Source organism: Diadema antillarum, unplaced genomic scaffold (assembly GCF_040938485.1).
Source record: "Diadema antillarum isolate AM-2024a unplaced genomic scaffold, OU_Dant_1.0 seq00000890_RagTag, whole genome shotgun sequence".
In the NCBI taxonomy this organism is placed as follows: domain Eukaryota; kingdom Metazoa; phylum Echinodermata; class Echinoidea; order Diadematoida; family Diadematidae; genus Diadema; species Diadema antillarum.
Window position 1 is genome coordinate 158,627 of NW_027271754.1, and position 27,864 is coordinate 186,490.

Below are 27,864 nucleotides of genomic sequence, written 5' to 3' on the forward strand. Positions count from 1 at the left end.
TTCTCTACTTTTTGGAATATGAATGTCCAAGAGTTGAATAAAAACATGCATAAAATATTCAAAAGACAAATTGACATCATTTGTGTCAAAAATAGAAGACCAGTCTATCGTGTCTAAACTAGCACCTAAACTTGCTACATTTTCATGTGTAATTCTTCATCTTAATAAACAACTAGATATATCATCAATAGGATCATTTAAAAAGAAACAAGTCGAAATGGGGAAATGATCTGTAATATCTGAAAGTAATACAAGGGAATCGGGAGAAGGCAGAATATTACAAAAATATTATCAATAAGGGAGGCGGATTCATTAACTATACGTGTGGGCTTAGATATCAAAGGTAAGAAAGAAGCAAATGAAAATATTTCCAAAAAATCTTGGGACATATTATTTTGTTTTAATAAATCTGTATTGAAATCTCCCATTATGAAACAATTTTTTAATGAAAAAACTGGGTTTTTCATCAAATCCGCAAAATAATCTAAAAATGTTGTTAACTACAAGATCATATCCGTCGAGGGCGAAATGAAGACTTGAATCATGGGAAAGCCAGGTTTCGGTTAAACCTATTGTCGAAAATTTGCCTGATGGGATTATTTAAAAGTAACCGCAATTCTTCAAAATGTTTATTAATACTCCTAATATTGAAATGTATAAGAGAAAGAGTGGTATCATCATACTCCTTGACAGCATTATTAAACTGGTCGAGAGTAAAACATTCCGAAGATGGACTTTGCAATTGGTTTTCTATATCAAAGTCATAATCAAATTCTTGCGACGATGAATTAAAACTATCTGAAACATAATTACCGAAGAAAAATATCGTTTTGATTAATATTTGTTTCTCTTTCTGCCAAAGAAGGTCCTACCATATCAAAAAGTCATCATCATTAATTGAATTAAATGCAGTGTCTGTTGGATTGTGTAGTATAGGGTGAGCGTGACTGCCATTGCTTGGGTCCACGAGGGCACCTGTAGAGGGCAACACATGGGATTTTGACATCTTGAATGTCTGTGATGTACGAGACTAAAATAAAAGAAAATGCTGCATCTAAAATTAGTTTGAAACAGAGTCAACGCAACATTAATCCCATACACGTAGTACCACGTATATTACAGAACAACGTGTTAACAATTATCTAAGAGCGTCTTCAGCCTTGATCTAATATAAAATAGTTATTAGAATATACCAGTTAAGAAGTCAGATTACAAAAAGGGAAAAAAATAAACTAGGTAAAATGTCCCTATACATTTATGAGTATTATATAAACCATTTTCAGAGGCGGAAAAAAAAAAAGAAAATAAAAACCTCTCAGACTTATTGAATTCACTGATTCACGGTCGCAAAGTTATAAATGAGATGACATAGTTACAACACTGGTTGAAAGCGAATGGTCACAGTGCGCACGGTCAATAGCCACAAGCAAGGCGCCCCTGCCACGCCCCGCCGATTAGGCAAGGGACTTCCAAGCAGTACCTCAATTAGGGCGCCAATTAACAACCACGTGACAGAGAGGCGCCACGCTTCAGACTGCCTTATGTAATGAAACAAGAATGTGATCCGAGAGGATACTCGGATCACCTAACAAAGAATCCGTACAGAAACAGAAGGTGATCCGAGAGGATACTCGGATCACCTAAAAACAAAAACCAGAAGTGTTCCGGCGCGCTTGGTGACAGGGAATGTGTTGAACACAAAGAGATTTTATATCATCTCTTTGGTTGAACACAAACGCGGCAAAGGCTGGTGACGTCACTGTCAACATGGTGGTTGTGAGTGCCATGGCGATATCAGTCCACCAAGATAGCAATTTCTTGAAGCTTCCCTATGAGAAAGAACTGTAAAAGCACGACGGTCACTGCGCCCATCTTGAACCACTCATGATTTTTTTTTTTTTTTTTTGCAGGTGGAAGTGAGCAGGAAAAAGGAAATGTGAAGATTAAATCACAGACGACGGGGTTAACCCTGAAATTGAGGTATACGCACACAATGTAGCCCTACTTCAAGTTTCGTCTACCGTTTTGACCCGTAGTATCACAGTAACGTTGCCTCACCCGAGTGCTAAACTTTTATCAGTCATTGCATCCCTCTCTTTATACACCAATATCGTCCTAGATTCCTTTGCAGAGCTTCTACTTTCAAACGCTGCTGGAATCTAATCTGGTACACTTGTCAAAGGCAGGGAGGTCTCTCCTCTCTGGTCAAGAGCAGTGGCAGACTTCAAAAGGCGCATGGTTGTGATGTGTTGGTGTGTTGATGTGTTTTGACTCCTTTAAATGTATTTCAGTCATTCCTTGTTTTTATCATCAAGTCTTACCGAACCTCAAACACTGATGCAACGGGAAGCAAAATTCGTAGCGAAGAAATATATCTTTGTTTTGTTTTGTTTTTATCAGCGATAAAAAAGTACATTTGCTACATTTGCTACATTTGCTACATTATAAATGCTTCCTAACATTACATATTCGCTTCAGCATCGCGCTACAATCTCTCTGCTTACCAAGATCGTTTGATTTTTTTTTTTCATGCCGCTAAGGGTACTCTGAATCCATTTTTGTGTTTGTGTGTGTGTGTTTGTGTGTGTGTGGGGGTTTTTTTTGTCATCATTCATGGACACAATCTGAAAACGTGGCTTTGGTAATGGACAGAAGAAAATATCATGCAGCAGAGAGCATAAGTGCGATGTAGGATTCAACTTAAATTTGATTACATCATAACGTTGATAGCCAAAGTAATATGCAGTGTTGTGTGTCATACGTATCATCATACATATTTCTATCCTTACAATTATTTGGTTGGTTATCCCCTCCTCCCCTAAACACCTACGTATATGCAAACACACACACTCACACAAACACGCAGGCATTATAAGCAAGGCAAAACCAATCACATTTTTATACATGTATAAGAGTAGATGTCTAGCGCTCGCCTGAGTATCGCAAGTTCACCTTCCACGCTTTCTTGCTATTACCTTTAAAAAAGGGAAGGAAAAAAAAAAGCTTAGGAAACTTGGCGGGGCGTCCCAGAGAGACTTATAGTCTCCATTTGTATGTTTACTACCGTTGATAAGAAAATACTGAGAGAATTGAGAGAACTGAGAGAAATGCCAATTTTCATGAAAAGTTACAAGTTCCCTCGTCGTGTTGCTGACACATGTTAAGTGCTCTTTCATTATGCTGTAAAAATGGAAAGATGTTGGATTTCTTTATATCGTTGTCCATTTGTGACGTTATAAAGTGATGTAATCTTCTAATCCAGCGATGGCTGCAACAAAATTCAACATTTCATAACTTTGGGATGGATTGTCCGATGTCCCCCAAACTTCGCTGATGTGTTCTACAATAGTGCTACATTCCCTCAATTTACATGTGGGTTGCATTTGCCTTTGATCTGCGTAGTTGGTATGACGTCAGTCTGTGAGAGTTTGTGAGCTCTATCGTTTGGCATCTTCGCCCCACCGAACTGGTCCTGTGATACGCCATAATGTTAAATCACTCCGTTGTACATAAAAGCGCAAATGAATGCAAGCAGAATGGCCGATCCTGGCTGCATGATTGCCCCTCTGCCACTAAGTCCCTTTGGCTCTGTATTTCGACGAATATGAAACAAAGGAAATGCAAAAATGCGAAAGTTTCGTGATCACATATTATACAGTGGCAGGCTACTATGAGAATGGGTACAGATTCGCCAACTGAAGAAGGACCGCTTTAAAAATGATAGTGATAACATCGAGGAATACATATGCGCTGGCCGCATTTGTTTCGAGTGGAATAGATTAGAAGAAAAGAACAGAAAAGAAAAGAAAAGAACAGAAAAGAAAAGAAAAGAAAAGAAAAGAACAGAAAAGAAAAAAGAAAAGAAAAGAAAAGAAAAGAAAAGAAAATAAAAGAAAGGAAAGGAACGGAAAAGAAAAGGACAGAAAAAGACAAAACAAAACAAAACAAAACAAAACAAAAGACATCCCAAACCAAACAAATTTGCAGAGGAAACTATACTTACAGCAGAGGTAGTCATAGGTGATGATGTTGATAATATTATACTGTATAGATGCTAACTACCAGGAAGTGTACTGTGTATTTCTACTTTGAACCGATATCGAGAATCATAAAAAATCCGTGTCTAATTGAGTCCCCTTCCAGCTGCCTGTCAACATAAGCTGTAACTTATGTTTTATCTATCCAAATTTAGAATTAGATTTTAATTCATTTTCATTTTCTCAATAAAAAAAGCAAAAAATTTAACAAAATACAAAGATGCATAGAATTACCACAAATCAACTTGGATGTGCAATAGAATATTACTAGCATGACGGTCAATTTACGAAAATGTTTGTATGCCAATAGTTGAAATAAATAAAACATATAAATAAAAAAAATGAATATAGTTGAAATATTAGAGAAATGGGATTTTATTAGATTTGATTTGCTCAACAGATACAGCTTAGGACCACCGGCATAGCAATAGATGTAGAATGAATGGTACAATACCTTGAGGGGTGTACATCTCTGGCCATCCCAGAACGTCTCCGTTCTTCCGGTTCTCCTCCTCGAGGTAATCAATGAGTGGCCGGAAGTATTCCACCAAATACTCGGCACTCAAAGTCCTGTCACCAGTCATAGCTTCCATCACATCAGGCCATGGCTCGCTCGAACCTTTCTGCATCATCTCACTGAAATCGTAAAATACGAGAGAAAACGTGTCAGTAAAGCAGAAACAGATAATCCTCTAAATCGGACGTTATTATATATATATATATATTATACGTACAATACTTACCGGAAACACATACATCTAAAATACTTAAAGATGCGTTAATTGTATTATTTGTTCCCATAGAAGAATATAAAGGAAACATGCATCTCATATTTCAATTAGCAATGCAGTCCATGAATTTAAGCAGTTCAATTTTATTTTTCACCACCATAAGACATGCGTGAAATTCAGAAGTTGCCATCAAGATAATGATAGGGGGATAATTTCTGCTGCAAATTTGCCTCACAGCTTTATGACTTCTTCTACATCTCGACACTATAAGGTAGAACCAGGATATCCTCAGTGAATTCACATTTAAAATTTCTACACGTGAATCCCTTCTTGCGCTCCAAGACTCAATGAGTGCCTCAACGAAGGAAAACGGGACCATCATGCACTCACACGCACCCATCAGACGAACGCTTTGCGGATATACCGAGATCTTTCTAAAAGAAAAAAATCAAAACAAAACACATAAATGAATCATAATTGCTTGCGTGTGATTAGAAAAAAAAATCCATTATTCAACATTCACTGCGATTAATATTCAATGGCATATGTACCATGATAGCGGCAAAGCCAAACTATTCCCTAAAAAATACAAGGTATTAACATCTTCCTGTATTAAAAGAATGAAGACGATGAATTTTATGCTAATGATTTTGGAACTCACGACAGTAAGGTACCCGCTTCTTTGGACCCATGGATGTCACAGGTGTAAAGAGGGCCAGTGTGGTTGGCTGCCTTGCACAAAGCGCCATGGAATTGGAATTGTGTGATGAAGCTGATGAAATACCTATCAGGGGTAGATGTTGAAGAATCATAATACATGTGATTATATTATGGTCATTAACTGTGATTTTGTTTTCTTGAAGAAAAAGAATAACACCTCCAGTGAACTGATAGAAAAGTGACAGAAAAGGAAGAATATAAAGTCATTTTGACGAGAGCAACAAGTGTGATTTTGAGCATGAATATTTATGACGAGTGATATCTAAGTATGTGCGCCACCATTGGTATATTTCTATATAATCATTGAGATACATACTTTTTTTGTACAGAATACTGGCAGAAGGAATAAATCTAAGATCGAAACAAGCTTTGCAAAGACCACAATCAAACGGAGCCCAGTCAATGTCCAGATTATTACTAATAATTTGTGGATATCAAATCTTCGGTGTTGACAAGTGCATTCGACTTATCGAGCTCTTCTAGCATTGTCTACGAAGAAATTTGAATGAACAGCAAAGGCAAATATTGAGTATATCGCGTCTTAATAAACAGGAATATAAATCTATCAACTATTCTCATATGTCTCATAAAAATATGAATAACTGAAAGGAGCTTTAAGCCATTATAGCAGTGCAGTTTTTTTCGTTTGTTTGACACACATTTACAAATATCACCTTATGTATGGAACATTTGCCGCTATGTGATATTTTGCCGCTGGGTCGAAGTCGTCTTCAGTTCGCTTCACCGGTGGTATAATACCCTGGTACCGCAGCCTTAAGGGAAAAGTGTAAGAAAACAAATACATGTAGTGACTACCCTGAGGGTATATATTTTGAAAATCATCATTATTCTCATCATTCTCATCATTATTCATCATTATTAGTAAGCTTTCCTGGGCAAATATGCAGATTATGAATAATGCCATCGTTCATGTAGACTTTTGAGATCTGCAGCATGGTAAGTATATTGCAGGAAACCCTCGTGTCATTTCGCACTTCTCATCTGGTATTTTCCTATCCACTAATTTCGAATGTTGTCGGCCGATGATATGTCATAAAAACAAAAAGAGAAGCAGGAGTGTATCATGAAATTCGTGAATTAACCTCTGGTACTTCCGTGTCACTTTATAGCATTAGAAATATGTACACACAAGTATCTCCCTTTCCATCTCTAAGAGCACTTCAAGAAATGACGTCCTCCATTTATTTTTCCTTGCAAAGTCATTATATATTGCTGTTATTACGTTTTAACATTAAAACAGTCCTGTTTATGGCATTGTCCACTTACAATAACATATTAAAATGGAAGATGTGTGGTATAAAAGCAATATGGCTGCCTTGCCTTAATTTCCACCAGTCTGAGTTGTATCGCGACTCGGGGGTGGACCCGTTGAAGACGCTCCATCGCCATTGGTCAAATAAAATGCCAGAAGGGAGGAATGCGATCTTTTCCAAGGCGATTCCCATCAAAAAGTTGAGATCCGCTTCTGTTAGAAAAATGTGACCATGAAAGAGCGTTAGAGCAGATTTGTTTCTTTATTGACTCATACTAATAAGCCACAATACAGTATACCAGTTGCTGGTGATACATATTCTATCAGAAGGATCTGCAGCTTTCACATAACCTCGAGATGCAAAGAGAAAATTATGATGACGACGACGACGACAATGATGATGATAGCGATTATAATGAATAGGCCTATGATGATGATTAAGATGATGATGATGAAAAAGAAGAAGAAGTATAGTAGTAGGAGTAGTAGAAGTAGTAGTAATAGTAGAAAGAAAAGACGACGTAGAAAAAAAAAGAGATTTGATGGGCATAATCAACTTGATGAATTTTAAGGATACTTTCGCGTCTGGAGACAAGCGGTAACTCACCGCGATCAACCTCAAGGTTTTCTAGGAGTCCGACTTTGTGAAGATGTTGGGGCGTAGAGACGGAGAGGGCTAGCACGTCCCCGAGGGCTTCGTGGAAGGCGGGATTGGCCCCGCCTCGGAATGTTAAGGGAAGATCCTTATACATCATCTGATATTGGGTGTGTCCCATCTCATGATGAATTGTTATGAAGTGACCCATGTTTACCGTCGTGCACATTTTGATTCTAAATTGGGAAAATAAAGAATCAAACAAACAAACAAACAAACAAACAAACAAATAAACAAACAAACAGAAGAACACCAAAGAGGAAAGCGGCTTGATTACCTTTCAAATTGTTATTCGATTCATTCTCAATATAGTGTGAGATACAAATAATTTCACCGTAAGCACAAGAGGTGTATCACGTTTTATAATCCCACATCGATAGCGGTACATTATGTGAATGGTAGTTCATTAAAATCGGTCGTGCCATTATGCACGCACGCACGCACATACACACACACACACACACACACACAAGCACATGCGTAACATATTCACATTAGAGTTTAAACAGCACCTTTACACCCCCTTTTACAAAGCATTGTACAATGTTGTAACACAATTATCATAATTGTACAAACATTATTGACAAATCAAAATTACTAGAAAGTAGACTAAGCACGAGTACTGAAAACTTCAAGGTGACATCAGTGAAATGAATAATTTCAAAGAAATTTCTTGAAATGGCAAGCCATGAGTGTATTTGGATAGAATAAATCGATATTTGGAGACTATTTTGAAATTTCTGATGAAATGCAGAAAATGAACAATCACCAAAACACTGTCTTGCATGCTGACATGAAAGAATACTTTCCATGACAGATTTGACTTCAGAAAGTGCTGTAGAAACAGGAGGTCGAATGAGTAACATAGGGCCTGATACAAAGTTCCAGACAACCAGAATCTTATCCGTAAATAGTATAAATAAATAGCAAACAAATATCGGGAACAGATATTGCAAACTCTCGTCTAGTATGAGAACCAACACTTTCTCACGCAAGGTATATAATTATTATGTATTTCAATGTATCATATAAGAACGTTCCGATTAGTGGAAGATGAGAACCCTTCTGAGAACTTTACGCTTTACCTAGAATCTATTTTTATTATAATCTTATTTTTATATTCAGTTTGTAATCATGTATCATTATTATTTTTACAGTATTTTTGGACATAACTATGTATGTACAATATTTTGTGTTGTTCTTTTGTAAGGGTCCTTTTAAAATCAGTTCTGTAACTAAAAGGGCTACCCTGTGAAAATAAAAGAGAATGAATGAATCAAAGAATACATGAATAAATAAATAAATAAATTAATTAATTAATAATTTTCGACAAGTAATCAATGCACAGGTAAAGAGGAAGCGCGGATGTGAATTTGCCTGAGTTTGTTCATCACGTTCCTTGGCTGCGCTGAACTAACCTGAAGTCCCGCTGATTATTAAAATCCCAAGCGGAGGGGTGGCAGTTGACGTTCCGCCCGTCCGATGGTCGGACCAACATGGAGTCGTTCCAGAAAGAATCAGGCAGCGGATCAAGCCCCAGAGAGATGAAAAATTCTTCGGCCATTTTGTACATCTTGATTACCGTATAATTCTGCATCGTCATGTTGAAACGAGATATACGCCGTTAAAAAAAGGTGGGGTGGGAAAGAAAGAGGATGGAATAAATGGACCTAAAACAAATGAAAACTGACCAGAAATGAAAATATTTGTCAGTTAAAAATTGAGTAAAGAAAATGAGATTCCATCGGGATCCCAACCCGAGTCATCCGCATTGGTAAAATGATCCTCCACCGACTGAGTTATAGAAAGCCCAAATACAGCGCCCGTCGGCTAGAAACCCTTAATTCGCAGTGCTCATGTGGACAGAAGCTACTGTAGCTCGTGTGTGCGTATGTGTGACACACACACACACACACACACACACACTGATCTGACATAAACCCTTAATCAAAATGTAATTCAACAAATGCGAGGGATCACCGAAGCGATGTATTTCATGTAGGCCTAATAAATGCAAAAAAAAAAAAAAAGAGGCACTGACCGGCAATGTACATAATTAATCAGTTAAAATGTCATCATGTAATAAAACATTAATAAAATTCCTATAAAAGCGGGGGAGACCGATGTAAATAGGCAATAAATGACCTTTAATCGGTACAGAAAAGTAGTATGAATCTCACAGTATTCAGTCACAGGTGCTAATGCTCAAGCGGGAAGAGAGAGAGAGAGAGAGAGAGAGAGCATGATAAAGACAGATGACATGTTCAGGGAGGAAAGAGAGAGAGAGACACATAGAAGGAACAGCTTCCAACCTCTTCCTCCACCCCCCCCCCCAAAAAAAAAAAAACACGACATCAACAGCAACACGACACAAGCACGCAAGCAGACAAACAAAATTACTGTAAAGCCACTTAATTAAATGGCTGATGGAGTTTTGAACTTTTAAGTTATGTCAAGAATTTCTGGACGTCAGAGCTACAGCCCTTGGAATACTTACATCTTTCACTAGTACAGGCCAAGGTTGCAGCCGGAAATGTCCTGTTTGACATAAACTAGGGTGATGCCCGGTAAATGAACCACCAAACACTGACGAACTTTCACTGTCACAAGCTTTGGACAAGCGTCATTTTGCACATGTGTCATGAATCCAGGTCAAGTTCCCTTTTGTTTGTTTGATTTTTTTGTCTCCCATAACGTGATGTCATGAGTAGTAATTTTTTATACATGTAAACGTTTTGTGCAAAATTTCAAGCAATGAAAATATCTAACAGTAACCACACAGTGGATGCCCTTTAATTATTTTGAGACTTTACCAAGACAACCTGAAAACCTGTGAGTGTAAATTCACATGACACAATGATAAAACATACAGATTTGCATGTTGTTTACCTGCTTTACCATGGCTCTGGTCAACTCTTTGAAATCCACTCGAGTCTTGTTTGGAAATGGCTCACAAATGTCGCTCAGGTAAATCCAAGTCTGGGCCCACATGTTACCTGCAGAGTGACGTAGCAACAATTTCTGTCATATTTGGCATCAGGGACGCATCTATTAACTAGAAAAGCACTCCGAGGGCGCAGACCTCCGCCAAGCAGTTACTTTCCATCGATGATCTTGCTCTTCCATATGGAAATCAGTGATTTCCACCCACTGAAAAATTGCCCGAGATCCCCAATATAGAAGCCTTTGTTACGTCATAAACCCTAAGATGCGCGGCGCGCCTCGCCCTAGCAGAAACTAGGGCACGCACTTTAGTGCGCGCATGCAAACCTCAAATACGCCCAGCCTGAACTCCCAAGTTCATTGACCCTACCTGCCAAAATATCAAAAATCCTTCATAAATTCCCTAGAAATTCTTGGATCATTACCAAAAGTTAATCGTTTGGTACCTGTGTCATTCTCAACCTTTCCTGCAAGTTTCATCCCAATCTGTTCAATACTTTTTGAGTTATTTTGCGCAAAACAAACGAACGAACGAAAGAACGAACGAACAATTGAAACCAACGGTAACGAAAACACAACCTCCTCCCTTGGCGGAGGTAACTAGAAAAGCACTGCGAGAGCGCACACCTCCGCCAAGCAGTTACTTTCCACTGATATTGCTCTTCCATAGAGATAAGTGAGTTTCCCAATATAGAAGCCTTTGTTATGTCATAAGCCCTCAGATGCGCGCCTCTCCCCAGCAGAAACTAGAGCACGCACTTTAGTGCGCGCATGCAAACCTCAAATACGCGCTCCCTGAACTCCCTGGTTCATTGACCCTGCCTGCTAAAATATCAAAACTCCTTCATAAATTCCCCAAAAATTCTCGGATCACTACCAAAAGTTACTCGTGTCATTCTCAACCTTTCCTGCAAGTTTCATCCCAATCTGTTAACTAGTTTTTGAGTTATTTTGCACACGGACAAACGAACGAACTAACTAACGAACTAACGAACTAACGAACAAACCAACGGCAACGAAAATATAACCTCCTCCCTTGGCGGAGGTAATTATGACACCCAACAATGTCCAAGAGAGTGCATCTTAACATACATAATTTTCTAAACAATGCTAGGTATCAAGGTTTGGCAATGAATTATAATGTAGTGGCAGAATTTCCATGCATTTTTCTTCGGGGGAATGTAGCACAAGAAAAAAAAAGTCCTATTTCCTTGAGTTTATTGCTGCAGTAATGAGATGGAATTAAAGTCTTCGCACCTCCCTGGTTGTAGTGTAACAAATTACCTACTGAAGTACCAGAGAATCTTCACTTCATTTGAATCCACTTTATCTGAATTAGTAAACAATAACGACGACAACAACGATAATAACAAGACGAACGGTAATTGGTAAAATGAAAAGAAGTGGCAGAGTTCTGTATGCCACGCAGTCAGCTTGATAAATAATGACTTCATTATTTCTTGCATACTAGTAATCATTATGACTCATGCTAGGAGTGTTTTTAACAAACATGTGAAAGCCTGAAATGAAAAGTCAGAAACTTTTAATCATCTTTGTCCTAATTTGTTTGTTTTAAGTCAGGGTTTTCCCCCTATGTCAGTTTGTATCTTCTGTCATCATTAAAGACTTTTGCATATTTGTGTGTGTGCTAGTGTGTGTGTGTGTGTGTTTGTGTATGTGTGTATTTTGCAAAAGAAAGAGACATAATTTCATATTAGATTTGATCAGATCAGAGCCCCATTTCATAGAAGATGTTATGATGTCAACTCTTGCTGGAATGGCAACTTTCAATAGCAGCAGCCAATCAGGAAGCTGGATTCTTGTCGTTGTCATGACAATTGCCATTCCAGCAAGAGTTGATATCATATCAACCTTTTTATGAAACGGGGCCCAGATCAACTCAATCAACCAAATACACGTATGGTGATATATGACATACCCAAAATATGTGCCGGTATTGGTCCCCGGAGGTTGATGTACCTCGGTCCGTAGAGGTTGTAGAGTTTCCTCCTCACGTAGGCGTGAAGGCTTAGGTAGAGGGGCTCCAGCTGATGGTAGAGATCATCTACCATTTCGGCCAGGCTGGGAATCGACTCGACCTCATACGAACCTCGCCACGCCTCCCCACTGTCCGCATAGCCTACAGGGCGTATCAAAAGAAAAAGTTACACTTTTGAAAAAAATTGTCTGAATTACATTTCAAAATATTTGGAAGATTTTTTCATATTTATGGATGCCCAATAGCCTCATTTATTAAGTGCAATCAACAAAACAAATTTTTGTTCACGCTTGGCTGAACACTGACGCTCTTTGTCCAGAGTGTGAAAAATGACTTGCGCCAAATTGCAAGAAGATGAAAAATTCAGCCAGCAGTCCAAATAAGTGCTCCTATTCAAACAAATTGCTCTTTTGCTTAAAACTTTGATTATGCTATGATAGTCTGAGAGGGATCACTCCTAAATCTTCGAGTGATCCCTGAGGTCACTCCAAAATGAGTGAAAATGAACATTTTCACTCAAAATTCACTCTTTTTGTATTCACTCCTTTAAGAGTGAATATTTTCACTCCATTTTTTTAGAGAGTTATGTGACTGATTGTTTGATTGATTGATCAAATGGATGATTGATTGATGGATTGATTGAATGCTCGATTGATTGGATTGATTGTATTGATTGAATGATATGAGGATGCATTAATTTTGTACTTTTCTTCTTGACTGAGTGACTGGCATGTGGGTTCGATATGTCTGTGCATGATTTGTGATTCATTCATTCATTCATTCATTCATTCATTTATTTTTCATTTCCAACAAAAACATATAAATATATTACAAAAATTGAATACAGTGCATAAATTTCATCATACAAAGTAAAGGATAAATTTACAGAAAACTTGTAGGTATAGGAAAATGTTGGAAATGGGGAGGAATGCTAAAAAGCTGAGCTTGTAGGCTGCATTCCCCCCACACGTAATACAAGAAATTATATGATCGATAGACTGATAAGCATTGAAAATGGATGAAACAAAGAAACTAAGACAAAAAGACCTATAACCTAACTTATCCGAAACAAAAACCCTGAACAAATCCCTACACTAAGTCGCTGTCATGCCGGAAAAGAGAGGAGAGAAACAAAATAGTATGTGTGTGTGTGTGTGTGTGTGTGTGAGTGTGTGTGTGTGTGTATGAGAGAGAGGGGGGGGGGGGGAGAAAGCAGCTTAATGCGTGGTGTGAAGATAAGAGACAAAAAAAAATAGGACACGAGAGGTAGTGGATGGATGGAGCCGCTTAGCTGTAATTCCAATAGAATATAAGGTTGGATTTTACACTTCTTTGCAACCAATAAAGAATCAACAATTCTTATAACTGTTCAAAATATTTTTCTTCAGATTACTCTTAAAGGAACTTAAACTTGGAGATGTCCTCAAACTGTTAGAAAGGTTGTTCCAATATTTAGGTCCAGCAAATGTAAATATAGATTGTGTAAACATTGTTCTAGTTAAAGGCAGATGGAATTCATCTGAGTGACGAGTTGGATATTTATGGAACGAGCGGTTTCTCGCAAACATGCTTGTGAAGACAGACGGCAACAAATTATTAGAAAGTTTATACATAAATTGGCCAAGACAATAATAATAAATATCAGTTATCTTTAAAATTTTGTTTTCAGAAAATAAAACATCGGTGTGGGCTCTCCAAGAAACATGACAAATTATTCGAAGAGCTTTTTTCTGGAGACGGGACAGTCTGTCGAGATATGATGGATGTGTGTTCCCCCGAGCTATGATGCCATAATTCAAATAAGGTAAAATCAAAGCTGAATATAACATTAAAAGGGTGGGAATAGAAAAATAATATTTAACTCTATTAATAACACCAATATTTCGAGATATTGTGTGACAAATACTATCAATATGTGACTTCCATGAAAGTTTATTGTCAATAACCAAACCTAAAAACTTCATTGATGCAACTTCATCTATAACTATATCATCTATTTTTATATTATTAGGAAGATTATTTAAAGTATTACTAAATAATATACATTTAGTTTTAAGAAGATTTATAGACAACTTATTTGACCTTATCCAACATAACAATCTCTTTAATTCAGAATTTAACAAATCCACCAAAATATGATAACTGTGCTTAAAAGATCTTGATGTTGTTAATCAACCTTCCATAACAATGGAATCAATTAAAATGTGACAGAAAATAATTGCCAGAAAATTCCTTAACTACTATAAAATAATCAAAACAGTGAGCAAAAGAGCAACTTGTTTGAATGAGAACACTTATTTGGGCTTCTGGCTGAATTTTCCATCTTCTTTCAATTTGGCGCAAGTCATTTTTCACACTCTGGACAAAGAGCGTTAGTGTTCAGTCAGGCGTAAACAAAAATTTGTTTTGTTGATTGCACTTGATAGATGAGACTATTGGGCATCCATAAATATGAAAAATCTTCCAAATATTTTGAATTGTAATTTAGACATTTTTTTTTTCAAAAGTGTAATGCTTTTTGATACGCCCTGTATACCGTTATGAGAAATGGATTCCGCGTGTGTGTCGTGATTTCATCTGCGATGACATCATTTCAAGGCTAAAAGATATTCTATCAATACTGTCAAATTAATCATCATTACATCAGATCAAACCCGATCAACATCATTGTGTCACAGACATTTCTGACATAACTGAAGTATGTACGGAATCATGATATTTTGGGTGATCAGCTGTACAGATATGGTAACCAGATAACTAGAAGCATCATTACCGTGGCCCCGCTTGCATTTTTTTAATAATAATATCCTCGATCACCCTCGTCAAGTATTTTGACACGTGAGCTAAACCTTTAGCTTCAAACACTGTTAGAGTCACAGTCTTCAGGATAGGACCGCAGATGTTTACAGCTAAACCCAGAACATCTCGTTATCATTGACCTGTGGTACTTATCGACTACACCAGCTCTCCCTTTCAAACGAATAGAACTGGTTCTGAAACTTCACACTTTTGCTTTACCTATGTATGAGGGAGAATAATGAAAGGGGATGTCAAACCTCTACACGTTTTATACAGCTGATTTTTAACAGGTCCTGTGACTAAGGGTTGATGATAAGATTTCCATACCATTGGCCCTTGCAATTTTGTTCTTGGTCTGCACATATTTAACAAAGTCAGCTCGGGCCGGCGCTCCGACTTCGTCCCTCCAAGCATCCCATGCCCAGAACAACTCGTCGTAGTCTCTTGATCTTGCCATGATAGTATGCAGATCTGGGAAAAAAAACCATAGAAGGTAAGGGCGACAGTATAAAAATGTAATGTGCAAAAATCATTATGATAGATATGTCTAGACTTAATTTGCTCACAAAGCCCACAAAACATTAACGAGATGGACATATAACTAACATTGCCTTGAATGAAAGCAAAAGCAAAAACAAAAACACAAAAAGATTACACAACAAATAATACACAATGAAATGTTGCCTAAAAATTAAACTCAGGCATTAAACAGGCATAAACATCCTGTTGGCAGCAAGAGGAACAACTTCACTGTTTAAAACCAAGGTAATTTAATCATGTTCATACCTGGATCAAGAGGGTAGCAAGTTCCGTCTTTCTTGCACGGCTTTCCGCTGGAATAACGCCCTTTCATAGCAGACAGTAACTCCAGGTACTGTTAGAAAGAATTAAGAAACAAACCAGTTAGAACTAATTCTCTCTTTAGAAATGTTATGAGAGTGGTTATTGAAGCATTTAGATCTGATAAAGCAACACTTTAAAAAGATGACATCAAGTACAGAAAACGAATTTGTGAAAGAGGCAGCACTATCGGGAACAGAAAAAGTTATACAAACCTTCTTTCCTGGGATAGCATTGCACCTATTTGAACCTCTGTCGTGAAACTATACTTTCAACATTCAAAAAGCTTCTCTGAATTTGCACCCAGGCTTATACTTCATTGTCTCGTCTCGTCTTTGAGCACAGCTAGCTTCACTCATGTATACAAACTGAACCCAACACTGTCACTGGTTTATTCGTTTGTTTGTTTGTTTGTTTGTTTGTTTGTTTGTTTGTTTGTTTGTTTAGCCTTATAAAAGCAACCAAAGGTGTTTTCAAAAAAAAGGAAGTCGGTAATGAAGGTTAATGAAGATAATGGACACGATGAGCACTTTAGGGCACGTTGTTTGAGAGCCTCTTTTTTTTTAATTCTTAAGTGAATCATCCACTCTATGCTTGCCTGTAAACTTATCTGGATTCTCGTGTTCAATACAGTATGACGACATAACTTTAACATTGAGCGAAATTAAACAATGATATTGTTTCTCACGTAAATGTTACATCACTATAATCACGCTTGCCCCTCAAATTCTGTGCGCGAGAATTATCGATAATTTCAAAAATCTATGTATTATCTTAAAGGGGGTGGCTATCCGATAGTAACTGATCAGTGGGAATGCTGGGGATGATTGTTCCAATCCTTGTGGGATTCATTTAAGAGTACATCATATATTCTATATATTGTTGTGTGAAAATTATTTGCTTCAGAATGGTCTCATATTCAAGTAATGTGCAGTTTAATCGCCCCGTCACTGTACAGGCATGCTAACCTGGAAACATTAAACTGCGCATAACTTGAATATAAGACCATTCTGAAGCAAATAATTTTCACACAACAATAGATACATACTATACTCTTAAATGAATCCCACAAGGATTGGAACAATCATTCCCCCAGCATTCCCACTGATCACTTACTAGCCATCCCCTTTAACAATGTCCAAAGAAACATTCCTCCTTTCAAGATCATCCTTGCTTTGACCTCCACTGTAAACGCAATAAACAATTAATTGAACTCAGCAACGGCCTTTTTATTCCATTTCATTTCTTCTTCTTTTTTTTTACAAAAAAAAAAAAATCGAACGAATATCGTTTACACTATGATCGCAGTGGCCATGGCAGCCCCGTCTGTCTAGAGTTTTGTTTGGTCTTGCTAAGATCTCTCACGGCGAGTCGTGTTTTTCGTGAAGGGTCGTGTGGGAAAGGAGTTTAAGGCGTGCTGTATTATACAGCTCGGTCCGCGGTCTCCCACGGATTCCAATACGTTCTCTCTCGGCTCTTAATGGTCTGATGTCTGACACGATTTTACGGTCAACTACGGTCTACAACGGTCTAGAAAGGTCTCTTTATGGTCTGCGCCCAACCGGGTATTGATGAGACGCTACACTTTTAAAGTTCTGCACCAAAGCATGCTGACTGTCTTGTGCAGGGAAGTGGAAAAAGAATTCCATCTCCCTTGATGTACATAACATATGGTTGATAACGTGGCAGTTTGTTGTGGGGCGGTAGAAAACCGAAATACAATTGTATGAATAGTAAGCAAATACTAGTAATCAACGTTGGTGAAGGTGATGGGACAAACTATCACTTCCGAGGCGATCTGGATGTAGCTATCTTTCCGAAGCGCAGCTGAGGAAAGATAGCGCACACATTCAGATCGCCGAGGAAGTGATCGTTTGTCTCATTGCCTGAAACTAAAAGTTGATTATTTGCTTTATATTCCACATCTAGGGTCCTAGAATTTCCCATTTTGTTCCACATCTGAAACCGTTTTAGCTGTCTTTAGGTATCCTTAGAGCTTAGGCCACGTGTGCGCGTAGATGACAAAACAATAAAATTGCTGCGCGCACCGCGCGGCACCGAAGTGAAAGTGCGTTGCACTGTGTACTATCAAGTGACCTAGGTCACATGATAGTCCATGTTAGTACTCATCTTGCGTTAGGACTATTTGGACTGTGTGGAGATCAGCGAAACAAAAGGGACTATCAACATAGAGTGTAACGAACTTTTCTTCTCAGGTGATGTGATGAGCAAAACTACGCTTCATCACGTGATCAGCTCTGGACCAATCCTATTGTAACATTCTTAGTATGTGGAATATAAACCGTTATAGACTGTTACAATACCAATTCGGCCAAAAGCTAACCGTAGTGTTCGTTGGTCAGTGACCGCCACATGGCCGTATCAGACCGTTATGGACCGTTTTGGACTGAGATTGACTGATATCAAAATATGAAGATCACTAAATCCGTAAAGTCCTGTCAGGTCATGGGCGTCACCGGGGGGGGGGGTGCGTTGGGTGCGAACGCACCCCCCTTCAGATCCTTTAAAAAAAAAAAAAAAAATCAGTCAGTGAGCGACCTCAACGCCGGACGCTAAATAATTATTCTTTTCTATCTTTTTTTTTTTACATTTTGCACCAGGGACTAAAAAAAGAAATAAAAAATTCGTGGGCAAAAACAATTCGCACCCATGGTTCTGGCAGCAATGATTTTATACATATCTACTAGTATTCTATTTTATCGACCGTACTGTACATCCGTACGATACGGAGCAGGGGATGCTCTAAAGTGCAGATTTTAGACATCCTTCCCCCGCTTGGTCACTTCGACGCCACCTCGCTGGTTATACCTCCCCAAGTCATGGACATAAACCGACACCCTTGACTACCAGTGGCGGATCCAGGGGGAGGGGCGCATCGGGCGTCCCCTCCCCTCCCCCCCCCCCCTCCTCTTAATTTCCAAAGCGAAAAAATATAGCTTCAAACGGCAGTTTTTGGACTGTAAAATGTCAAAATGTTTAAGCTCGCTCGCTCGCATTTGGTCGTAATGCCATTCTCCTGAAGTTGCTGCCAATAATTGCCGGCAGTTGCGCCCGGTGCGCCCCCCCCCCCCTTAATTTCCAAAGCGAAAAATATACCTACGAACGGCAGTTTGGGGACTGTAAAATGTCAAAATTTTCAAGCTCGCTCGCATTTAAATTCTCTTTATATTGCTGCCAGTAATTGCCAACAGTTGCGCCCGATGCGTCCCCCTTAATTTCTAAAGCAAAAAAAAAAAAAAAAAAAAAAACAGATATAGCTTCAAACGGCAGTTTTTGGACTGTAAAATGTCAAAATTTTCAAGCTCGCTCGCATTTAATCTTTATGCAATTCTTCTGATGTTACTGCCAGTAATTGTCAGCAGTTGCGCCCGGTGCGCCCCCCCCCCCTTAATTTCCAAAGCGAAATATAGCTACAAACGGCAGTTTTTTACTGTAAAATGTCAGAATTTTCAAGCTCGCTCTCTTCGCTCGCATTGAATCGTTATGCAGTTCACCTGATGTTGCTGCCAGTAATTGCCAGCAGTTGCGCCCGGTGCGCCCCCCCTTGATTTCCAAAGCGAAAAAATATAGCTAAGAATGGCAGTTTTTGGACTGTAAAATGTAAAATTTTCAAGCTTGCTCTCTGCGCTCGTTCGCATTTAATCGTTATGCAGTTCACCTGATGTTGCTGCCAATAATTGCCAGCAGTTGCGCCCGGTGCGTCCCCCTTGATTTCCAAAGCGAAAAAATATGGCTAAGAACGGCAGTTTTTGGACTGTAAAATGTAAAATTTTCAAGCTCGCTCTCTTCGCTCGCTCGCATTTAATAGTTATGCAGTTCACCTGATGTTGCTGCCAGTAATTGCCAGCAGTTGCGCCCGGTGCGCCCCCCCCCCCCTTGATTTCCAAAGCGAAAAAATATGGCTAAGAACGGCCGTTTTTGGACTGTAAAATGTAAAATTTTCAAGCTCGCTCTCTTCGCTCGCTCGCATTTAATCGTTATGCAATTCACCTGATGTTGCTGTTAGTAATTGCCAGCAGTTCCGCCCGGTGCCCCCCCCCCTTAATTTCCAAAGCGAAAAAAATGGCTAAGAACGGCAGTTTTTGGACTGTAAAAATGTAAAATTTTTGAGCTCGCTCGTTCCGCTCGCTCGCATGAAATCGTTATGCTCTCCTGATATTGCTGCCAGTAATTGCCAGCAGTTGCGCCCGATGTGTCCCCCCATTAAATTCCAAAGCGAAAAAGTATAGCTACAGACGGCAGTTTTTTTTTACTGTAAAATGTCAAAATTTTCAAGCTCGCTCGCATTTAATTGTTATGCAATTCTCCTGATGTTGCTGCCAGTAATTGCCGGCAGTTGCGCAAAATATGGCTCCAAATGGCAGTTTTAGGACTGTAAAATGTCACAATTTTCGAGCTCGCTCTCTTCGCTCGCTCGCATTTAATTGTTATGCCATTCGCCTGATGTTGCTGCCTGTAATTGCCAGCAGTTGCGCCCGGTGCGCCTCCCCCCCCCCCCCCCCTAATTTCCAAATCGAACAAATATGGCTTAGAACGGCAGTTTTGGACTGTAAAATGTAAAATTTTCAAGCTCGCTCTCTTCGCTCGCTCGCATTTAATCGTTATGCAATTCACCTGATGTTGCTGTTAGTAATTGCCAGCAGTTCCGCCCGGTGCCCCCCCTTAATTTCCAAAGCGAAAAAATATGGCTAAGAACGGCAGTTTTTGGACTGTAAAATGTAAAATTTTTGAGCTCGCTCGTTCCGCTCGCTCGCATGTAATCGTTATGCTCTCCTGATATTGCTGCCAGTAATTGCCAGCAGTTGCGCCCGATGTGTCCCCCCCCCTTAAATTCCAAAGCGAAAAAGTATAACTACAGACGGCAGTTTTTTTTTACTGTAAAATGTCAAAATTTTCAAGATGTTCCTGATGTTGCTGCCAGTAACTGCCGGCAGTTGCGCAAAATATGGCTCCAAATGGCAGTTTTAGGACTGTAAAATGTCACAATTTTCGAGCTCGCTCTCTTCGCTCGCTCGCATTTAATTGTTATGCCATTCGCCTGATGGTGCTGCCTGTAATTGCCAGCAGTTGCGCCCGGTGCGCCTCCCCCTCCCCCTAATTTCCAAATCGAAAAAATATGGCTACAAACGGCATTTTTGGACTGTAAAATGTCAAAATTTTCAAGCTCGCTCGCTCCGCTCGCTCGCATGTAGTCGTTACGCCATTCTCCTGATATTGCTGCCAGTAATTTGTCGTTTCACACCGTCATTCCATAATCCATTGTGGACAACTCCCTCCCACAACCTCCCCCCCCCCCCCTTGCTCGTTCCGCTTGCTCGGGCTCGGTCGCGTTCATGACATCAATGTAAGAATTATTACTATAAGTTTATTTAGATTATACCATTTATATAGTAGGCAAATTGTTCAATAACAATTTACTTCAAAATCTACTGATACCTTAAACAAGTGGGACTGTTTCAAGTCGATAAAACACGCAAAAAAATTTGCATCAAATTGCACTATTTACAACATCAAAATGCAAAAAGTGCTCACCGTGGGAGGGGGACACTCCCTCCCACATCCTCCCCCTTGCTCACTCCTCTCGCTCTTGCTTGGCCGCGTTCATGACATTCAGTGTAAATATTAAAACAGGAAGTTTATTTGGATGATACTATTTTAGAGGCAAATTGTTCAATAATAATCTTCATCAAAATATACTGCTACCTCAAACAAGTGGGACTGTTTCAAGTCGATAAAACAAGCAAAACATGCATCAAATTGCACCATTTACAACATCAAAATGCAATTTCAGTTCTAACCGTGGGAGGGGGTTGGCCCCCTCCCACACCCTCCCCCCTCGCTCGCTCCGCTTGCTCGGGCTCGGTCGCGTTCATGACATCAGTGTAAGAATCAATGCAAGAAGTTTAATGAAATGATATAGTTCATAGGCACATTGTTCAACAACAATTTCCATCAAAATATACTGCTACCTTAAACAAGTGGGACTGTTTCAAGTCGATGAAAACACGCAAAAAGCCTTCATCAAATTGCACCATTTACAACATCAAAATGCAAAAAGTTCTCACCGTGGGAGGGGGGGTGCTAGTATGCGAGGGAGCGAGCAAGGGGGGGGGGGGGGGGTGTGGAAGGGCATGTTGCTTTAACATGCACTTCCACACCCACCCCCCCCCCTTGTTCGCTCCCTCGCATACTAACACCCCCCCCCCCCCCCTCCAAGATGAAATCCTAGCTACGCCGGTGCCCTTTCCCTGCTTGGCTTCCCTCAAAAAAAAACAGTAAAAGTCTAGGGATTGAGAGCTTCCTATGTTCCAAATGTCTGTCAAAAAAATCTCGTTACATCAAGGAGGTAGTACCTCCTTGGTTACATTTAGTGTCAAAACGCACCCCCCTTGAAAAAAAGCTGGTGACGCCCCTGCAGGTAATGGTCAAAGATGGTCTGATAACGATGGGAACCTCGAACAGGGAAACTAAGGTTTAGATCCTAACCTCTGAGCCAAAGCAGCTCCAATCATCATTGTCATCACTATCACATTGTTGCGTCATTTCTGTTGTCATTATCACCAGCATGATTGTGATCGTATGATTATTAAGTTCGTTATCACTATATCTGTCACAATGATATTTACGTCTTTGTATTCCTCTTCGGTTTTCAACGCTGACCCGCCTTCGTAGGTGAGGGAAAAGAGGAGTTGCTTTGTCCGCTCCGAGAATTCGGTGCCGTTGAAAACCAGAGCCCGAAGACGCATCTCTTCGGAGAAGTTTGACGACTTGAGCCGTGCCTCAACCTAACCAGAGAAGTATGGAAAACCAATGCATTTACAAAATAACGATAACAAGCACGATAACGCCCTCTATTTTGCTATAGGCAAAGATGAGTAATGCTGTCGACACATTTCATTTTCATGCTCGTTTAAAGTGTAGTCTGCACCGTCGGGCAGGGAATTTCGTAACTCATAGGCAAGTATATGTACATGTACCTATACTACCTAATCCACCAAAGAACAGCATCAGTGCGATCTTATGTCAGACTGACGCCCTCTGTAATGACCAAACAGATTTTATAGGGTTGTAAATCTCTTTAGAAACGACACATCACTCGATGCAATCGATGTATGCGAACGGAGAGCGTATCATTGCATGTCCCTGCATGCACCCATTTGCAACCACCGCGCGCGAAAGCGTGATATATTTCAAATATTCTTATACTTATTTCAATCGATGTCTTTACTGTTGTCAGTAACAATAGGCTGTGGCGGCGATCGCGGGAGTTGAGGGGGTGAGTGGAGGTGTCCCCGCCCCCTTGATTTCTTGGGGGGGGGGGGGTCCCCCTCTCCCTTAATTTTAAGGCTTAATATCATTACATTTTTATTCTACCTCTATTAGAATTTCTGACAGAGTTTGTATCTGCGAACGTGTTCAAAAGGTAAACATGTTTTATAAAAATGTCCATTCCGAAAATGCGAAATTTTTCTCATGTGGGAGGGACATCCCTCCCACACCCTCTCCGTTCTATCTATCTTCATGACATACAGTAAAGAAGCATATGAATGTATAATTATATATATATGTTCGGGCACCATCTTCCCTCTCGAGTGTATTATTTCGCTTTCGGTGATGCCGTCCCCCACTTCCACTTGTTCTTGTTTACGTGAAATAGCAGTCACTGCAGTCACATCCTTCACCTTTGACGTGTACGCGTATATCATTAAAACGAACGAACGAACGAAAGTTGCTCACTGAATTTGTATGTACTTGATAAATTCTGAAAACGGGTCACTATTTCCTCTCTTTTTTATCACAGAAGTCATAACCATGCTATAGATATTTTATCGCCATTTGCTTTTAAAGCGAGAACAGTTAAACAACTTCTTCCGGTCCACTCTAATGGAATTTATAACAACGACTTTTATTCAACGTTGTATCCTTTAGTTGGCGCGTTTGAAAAAAGGGGGGAATAGTGAAATCTAGTCAATATTAATGAATGAAAGCTGTGAATTTTGTCGCAACTGCATCCTTCACAGTCTTTTAGGGGAAGATTTTTGGTATCAACTTCCCATTCGATAGGATATCAAAATCAAGATCTACTGTGACGGCTCCGCAGTCAAACTCAGCTCGACGTTCGTGTTACACTGCCCATTTCGAATGCACTGCAAAATGCCGATATATTGATGTCACAAATAACCTTCTGGGAAATGTAAAAAGAAAAAAACTGTCAATCGCTATTTTCTTTTTTTACAATCTTGCATGTAATTTCCTTGAGAATCAATTTAGTCCCACTGATTGGCTCTTACCAGTTAGAATTCCTACTGCAGTACATCCATACATTTCTGGTATCTGTAGCTTTAACATGAGTTCATGCACACCTCAACTCTATCTGTATACTTCCGTTTGCTTTTACGTATACAAAACGTATACGAACACAAAAGTTTCATTGTAATAGAAGGGAAGATAAGAAAGTTAGTGAAAGTTGGAGTATATCATGTTTCATATACATGTATTTTCACAAATTAATGGTATCAGACACTCAACTGTCTCACACGCAAATTAAACGGAGTGATTCACTTTCAGATAAAATCTGTGTTAAGTACATTTCTTGTCTTTTTCTATGAAATATTTTGTGCAAAATTTTCATAATTGTGATTTCTTTTGACTGTTGTATGTATTATGTATTGAATGTCATTGTGTATATTTTGCATGCCTTCTGAGTGATTACCGTACTCTTTATGCATTCTGCATTGTAATGTCAGAAAATGTATATCATATTATGTATATTTTTACATAACAATATTATGTATATTTTTACATAACAATATTATGTATATTTTTACATAACAAAATACTTTGAACTTTGAACTTAGATTAGAACTTAGAACGTAGATTAAAGAAATAGAACTGTACCTACTGTGTTCCTCACTGTTAACAATGAAGCATTGATGACTTTTACAAAAATGAAATGAATAATGGCTGCTTAATCATATTGACAAAAAGGATGATCTTTTGATATCTTATATAAAATCGTAAAAGCCAAAGTGAGAAAATATCGAGATCACCTCATCTACTGCACATTGATATTATGGTTATCGTCGATGTCATCGTTTTGCTATTAAAGAGGCAGAGTCACCTTGAATGCGTGGAATATTTTGTTTTCTTACTTGTATCAATGAGTATGGGATTACCTTTAACGATCATGGGGAGGAAACGGGCCCGTGATGTGCTCATCACTGACCCGAACAATTTGCTGAGGTCAACCTTGGAAAACCTTAGCAACAGGAGTCCTAGATACGCGTGATAACAATTTTTGTTTCGTTTTTGTTTTTTCTATTTTTGTTACCTTCTTTCCTCTGGTCGTGGCCGAGATCTTTTCATCTCAGGGGAATTCATGTCAACTTCAAGTTGTCAGTTTCTTTTTTTCACCCCTCTTGACATTTTGATTTGATTGAATTTCAGACTCGAGTATGTGTGCAACATTCTATCCCTTTGGAAGGATTTGCAATCATTGTGTGAGAGCGATAGCATAGGTTTTCCCGTTCATTTTCAAACTTTTTTTCATTCAATTTGACAGATTTGTAGTTCAATTTTGTCCCGAGAAATCTGGAATATGGCAATCCTGTGGACAAAGTCTATTCAATTTAGTAATTTGTCACACATTTTCGTCATTTACAATTCAAATTCGTCCGTCACACTCGCTGCACACATAACAGCAAAAGTAATTTCGTCTTTTAGCGATCATTTTCGTCAAATTTTCCTTCAAATTCGTCTCATATCTTTTCTGTTGTGATTTCTTGGTAAGGAAATTATTTTTTCAGGAAACCGTTCACTTTTTCCACATTTAGGAGTAAAATAAACACACGTGTACCCCACCTCCACCCACAAAAGACACACACATACAACTACATCCTAATCAGAGTACACACGGAGACAGACATGTACTGTCACACAAACGGAAACAGTGATCCGTGATTTCCAGGCACATAATGATTGAAGACAATTTTACATACATTTGTGTTTGTGGGGGTGTTGAGTTTAAGCCCATTTTAGCACAAAAAAATAAAAGACATTAAGTTCTTTGCCGTTTTGATATTGTGTGTTTGTATGTGTGTGTGCGTGTGTGTGCGTGTGTGTGTGTGCACGCGTGTGTGTGTGTTTGAACGTGTGTGTTTTTTGTACGTGTGTGGAGGTGGGAATACAAGTGTGTGTATGTTACTCCTAAATGTGGAAAAAGTGAACAGTTGCAGGAAAAAGGAAATAAGCAAAAAAATAACAATTGAAAAGATAAGAGACGAATTTGAAGGAAAATTTGACGAAAATGATCGGTAAAAGACGAAATTGCTTTGGCTGTTGTTTCTGCATTGAGTGTGGCGGACGAATTTGAATTGTAAATGACGAAAAAGTGTGACAAATGCCTAATTTGAATAGACTTTGTTCGAAAATGATCGACGAAAGACGAATTTGAAACAAGGATTGGCCTACTCATGATTTCTTGGGACGAAATTGAACTACAAACCTCTTAAATTGAATGAAAAAAGTTTGTATAGTAGCGCGTTAGACCGTGCACCTATCTTTTAGTTTTTAGATAGCTGAAAGCCCTAATAAACAAGGCCTTTCCACATTATTCCTTCAGCTGCTTTTATTATGTATACGTATATTACCTACCTTCTTACTTGATGGTAGACCTATAAATTTAGGTTTACCTACAGATATAAACAGAGAGTTGGGACCCCATCTCCCTGGTTTGAAATAGCATCATTTCTGCATTAATACGTACCGCTATTCTTGAATATTTCTTTCTTTTTTTTTTTTTTTTTTTGGGGGGGGGGGATGAAGAACTTAGGTTACCTAAACATCTTTATGTTATTGCCCACTTTTCAAGACCGGAGTAAGATTAAAATAACTTTATATTAGAATCCTCCAGTTGAATGTATGTTATGGTATATAACTAACACAGCAATCAATATAAACAGGATTTTTTTTTTGTTCATTGTACTCAAATTACAACTAATCTTCGTACATCGGAGTTTACTTTTTTGTGTGTGATATCAGACATCTTTAGCTCGTTCATTGACTCCAGTTTGTATGTTTCTATCTACAATCAATCTGACAGTGTGAATGCATGTGGGATGTTACATTCAATATCATTGCTATATATTTGCATGAGAAAAAAACACAAGTTCCCAAGAAGCACAGTGTTAATTGTTCATTTTGTACAAAGATGTATATTTAGATTGGACATCTCTTTCGTTTGTATAAATAAAAACATTTGAAACTAGACAGGTTTACCAACTGCTCCTGGTTGTAGCGGGTGATATTGGTGTTGTATATCCACGCTTTGCTGGCAGAAAACGAGTACACTTCCATAGCGAGCCGTTCATATTCTTCCAGGAATATCACGCACTGGGTTTCGTTCGCGTTGCTCCCTTGTTCTTGGGCTGCCAGCTCGTCCATGATGGATGCCGCTTCCACCCGGCCGGCTGGTGGCGTTGCTTGCGGGGTGGTAGTCGCCGCCGTCATTGCGCACATTGCGGCCACCAGAACGACGACGAAAAAAACGGTGGTGCGAATGAGCATGGCCATGGTCTTGGTGCTCACCAGTCAGTAGACAATGGTGAGACTGAGACGTATGTACTTTCTCTCCAATACAGTGTATAATTATCAAAAACCGTAGCCAAAACCAAGACAACAAACCAAAACAAAACCAAACAAACCCGTCCCATGCAGTCAACAGTGTTACATTGCGTACATCAAGCTGGTATACTGTCACACTGTGTCCATCACTTCCCGTTGGACCAGTGGAGAGGAAGTCTTTCTGAAACTCCATACATGTATAAAGTGATCGCAGATGCCTGGAT

At 39.0% G+C, this 27,864-nt stretch overlaps 1 protein-coding gene across 1 annotated transcript; it reads right to left on the reverse strand.

Annotated features, from left to right (window-relative positions):
* Positions 1–868: 868 nt before the first annotated feature.
* On the reverse strand, positions 869–27,589 carry LOC139740910 (angiotensin-converting enzyme-like). The gene is made up of 13 exons (XM_071651495.1): positions 27,296–27,589; positions 22,645–22,803; positions 15,944–16,031; positions 15,485–15,628; positions 12,299–12,499; positions 10,306–10,412; positions 8,835–9,007; positions 7,369–7,592; positions 6,830–6,974; positions 6,163–6,261; positions 5,430–5,552; positions 4,492–4,673; positions 869–975 (listed from the first exon to the last, which is right to left on the reverse strand). Exons 1-13 carry the CDS (start codon positions 27,587–27,589, stop codon positions 869–871), a joined length of 2,046 nt encoding a protein of 681 aa, XP_071507596.1.
* Positions 27,590–27,864: the final 275 nt, after the last annotated feature.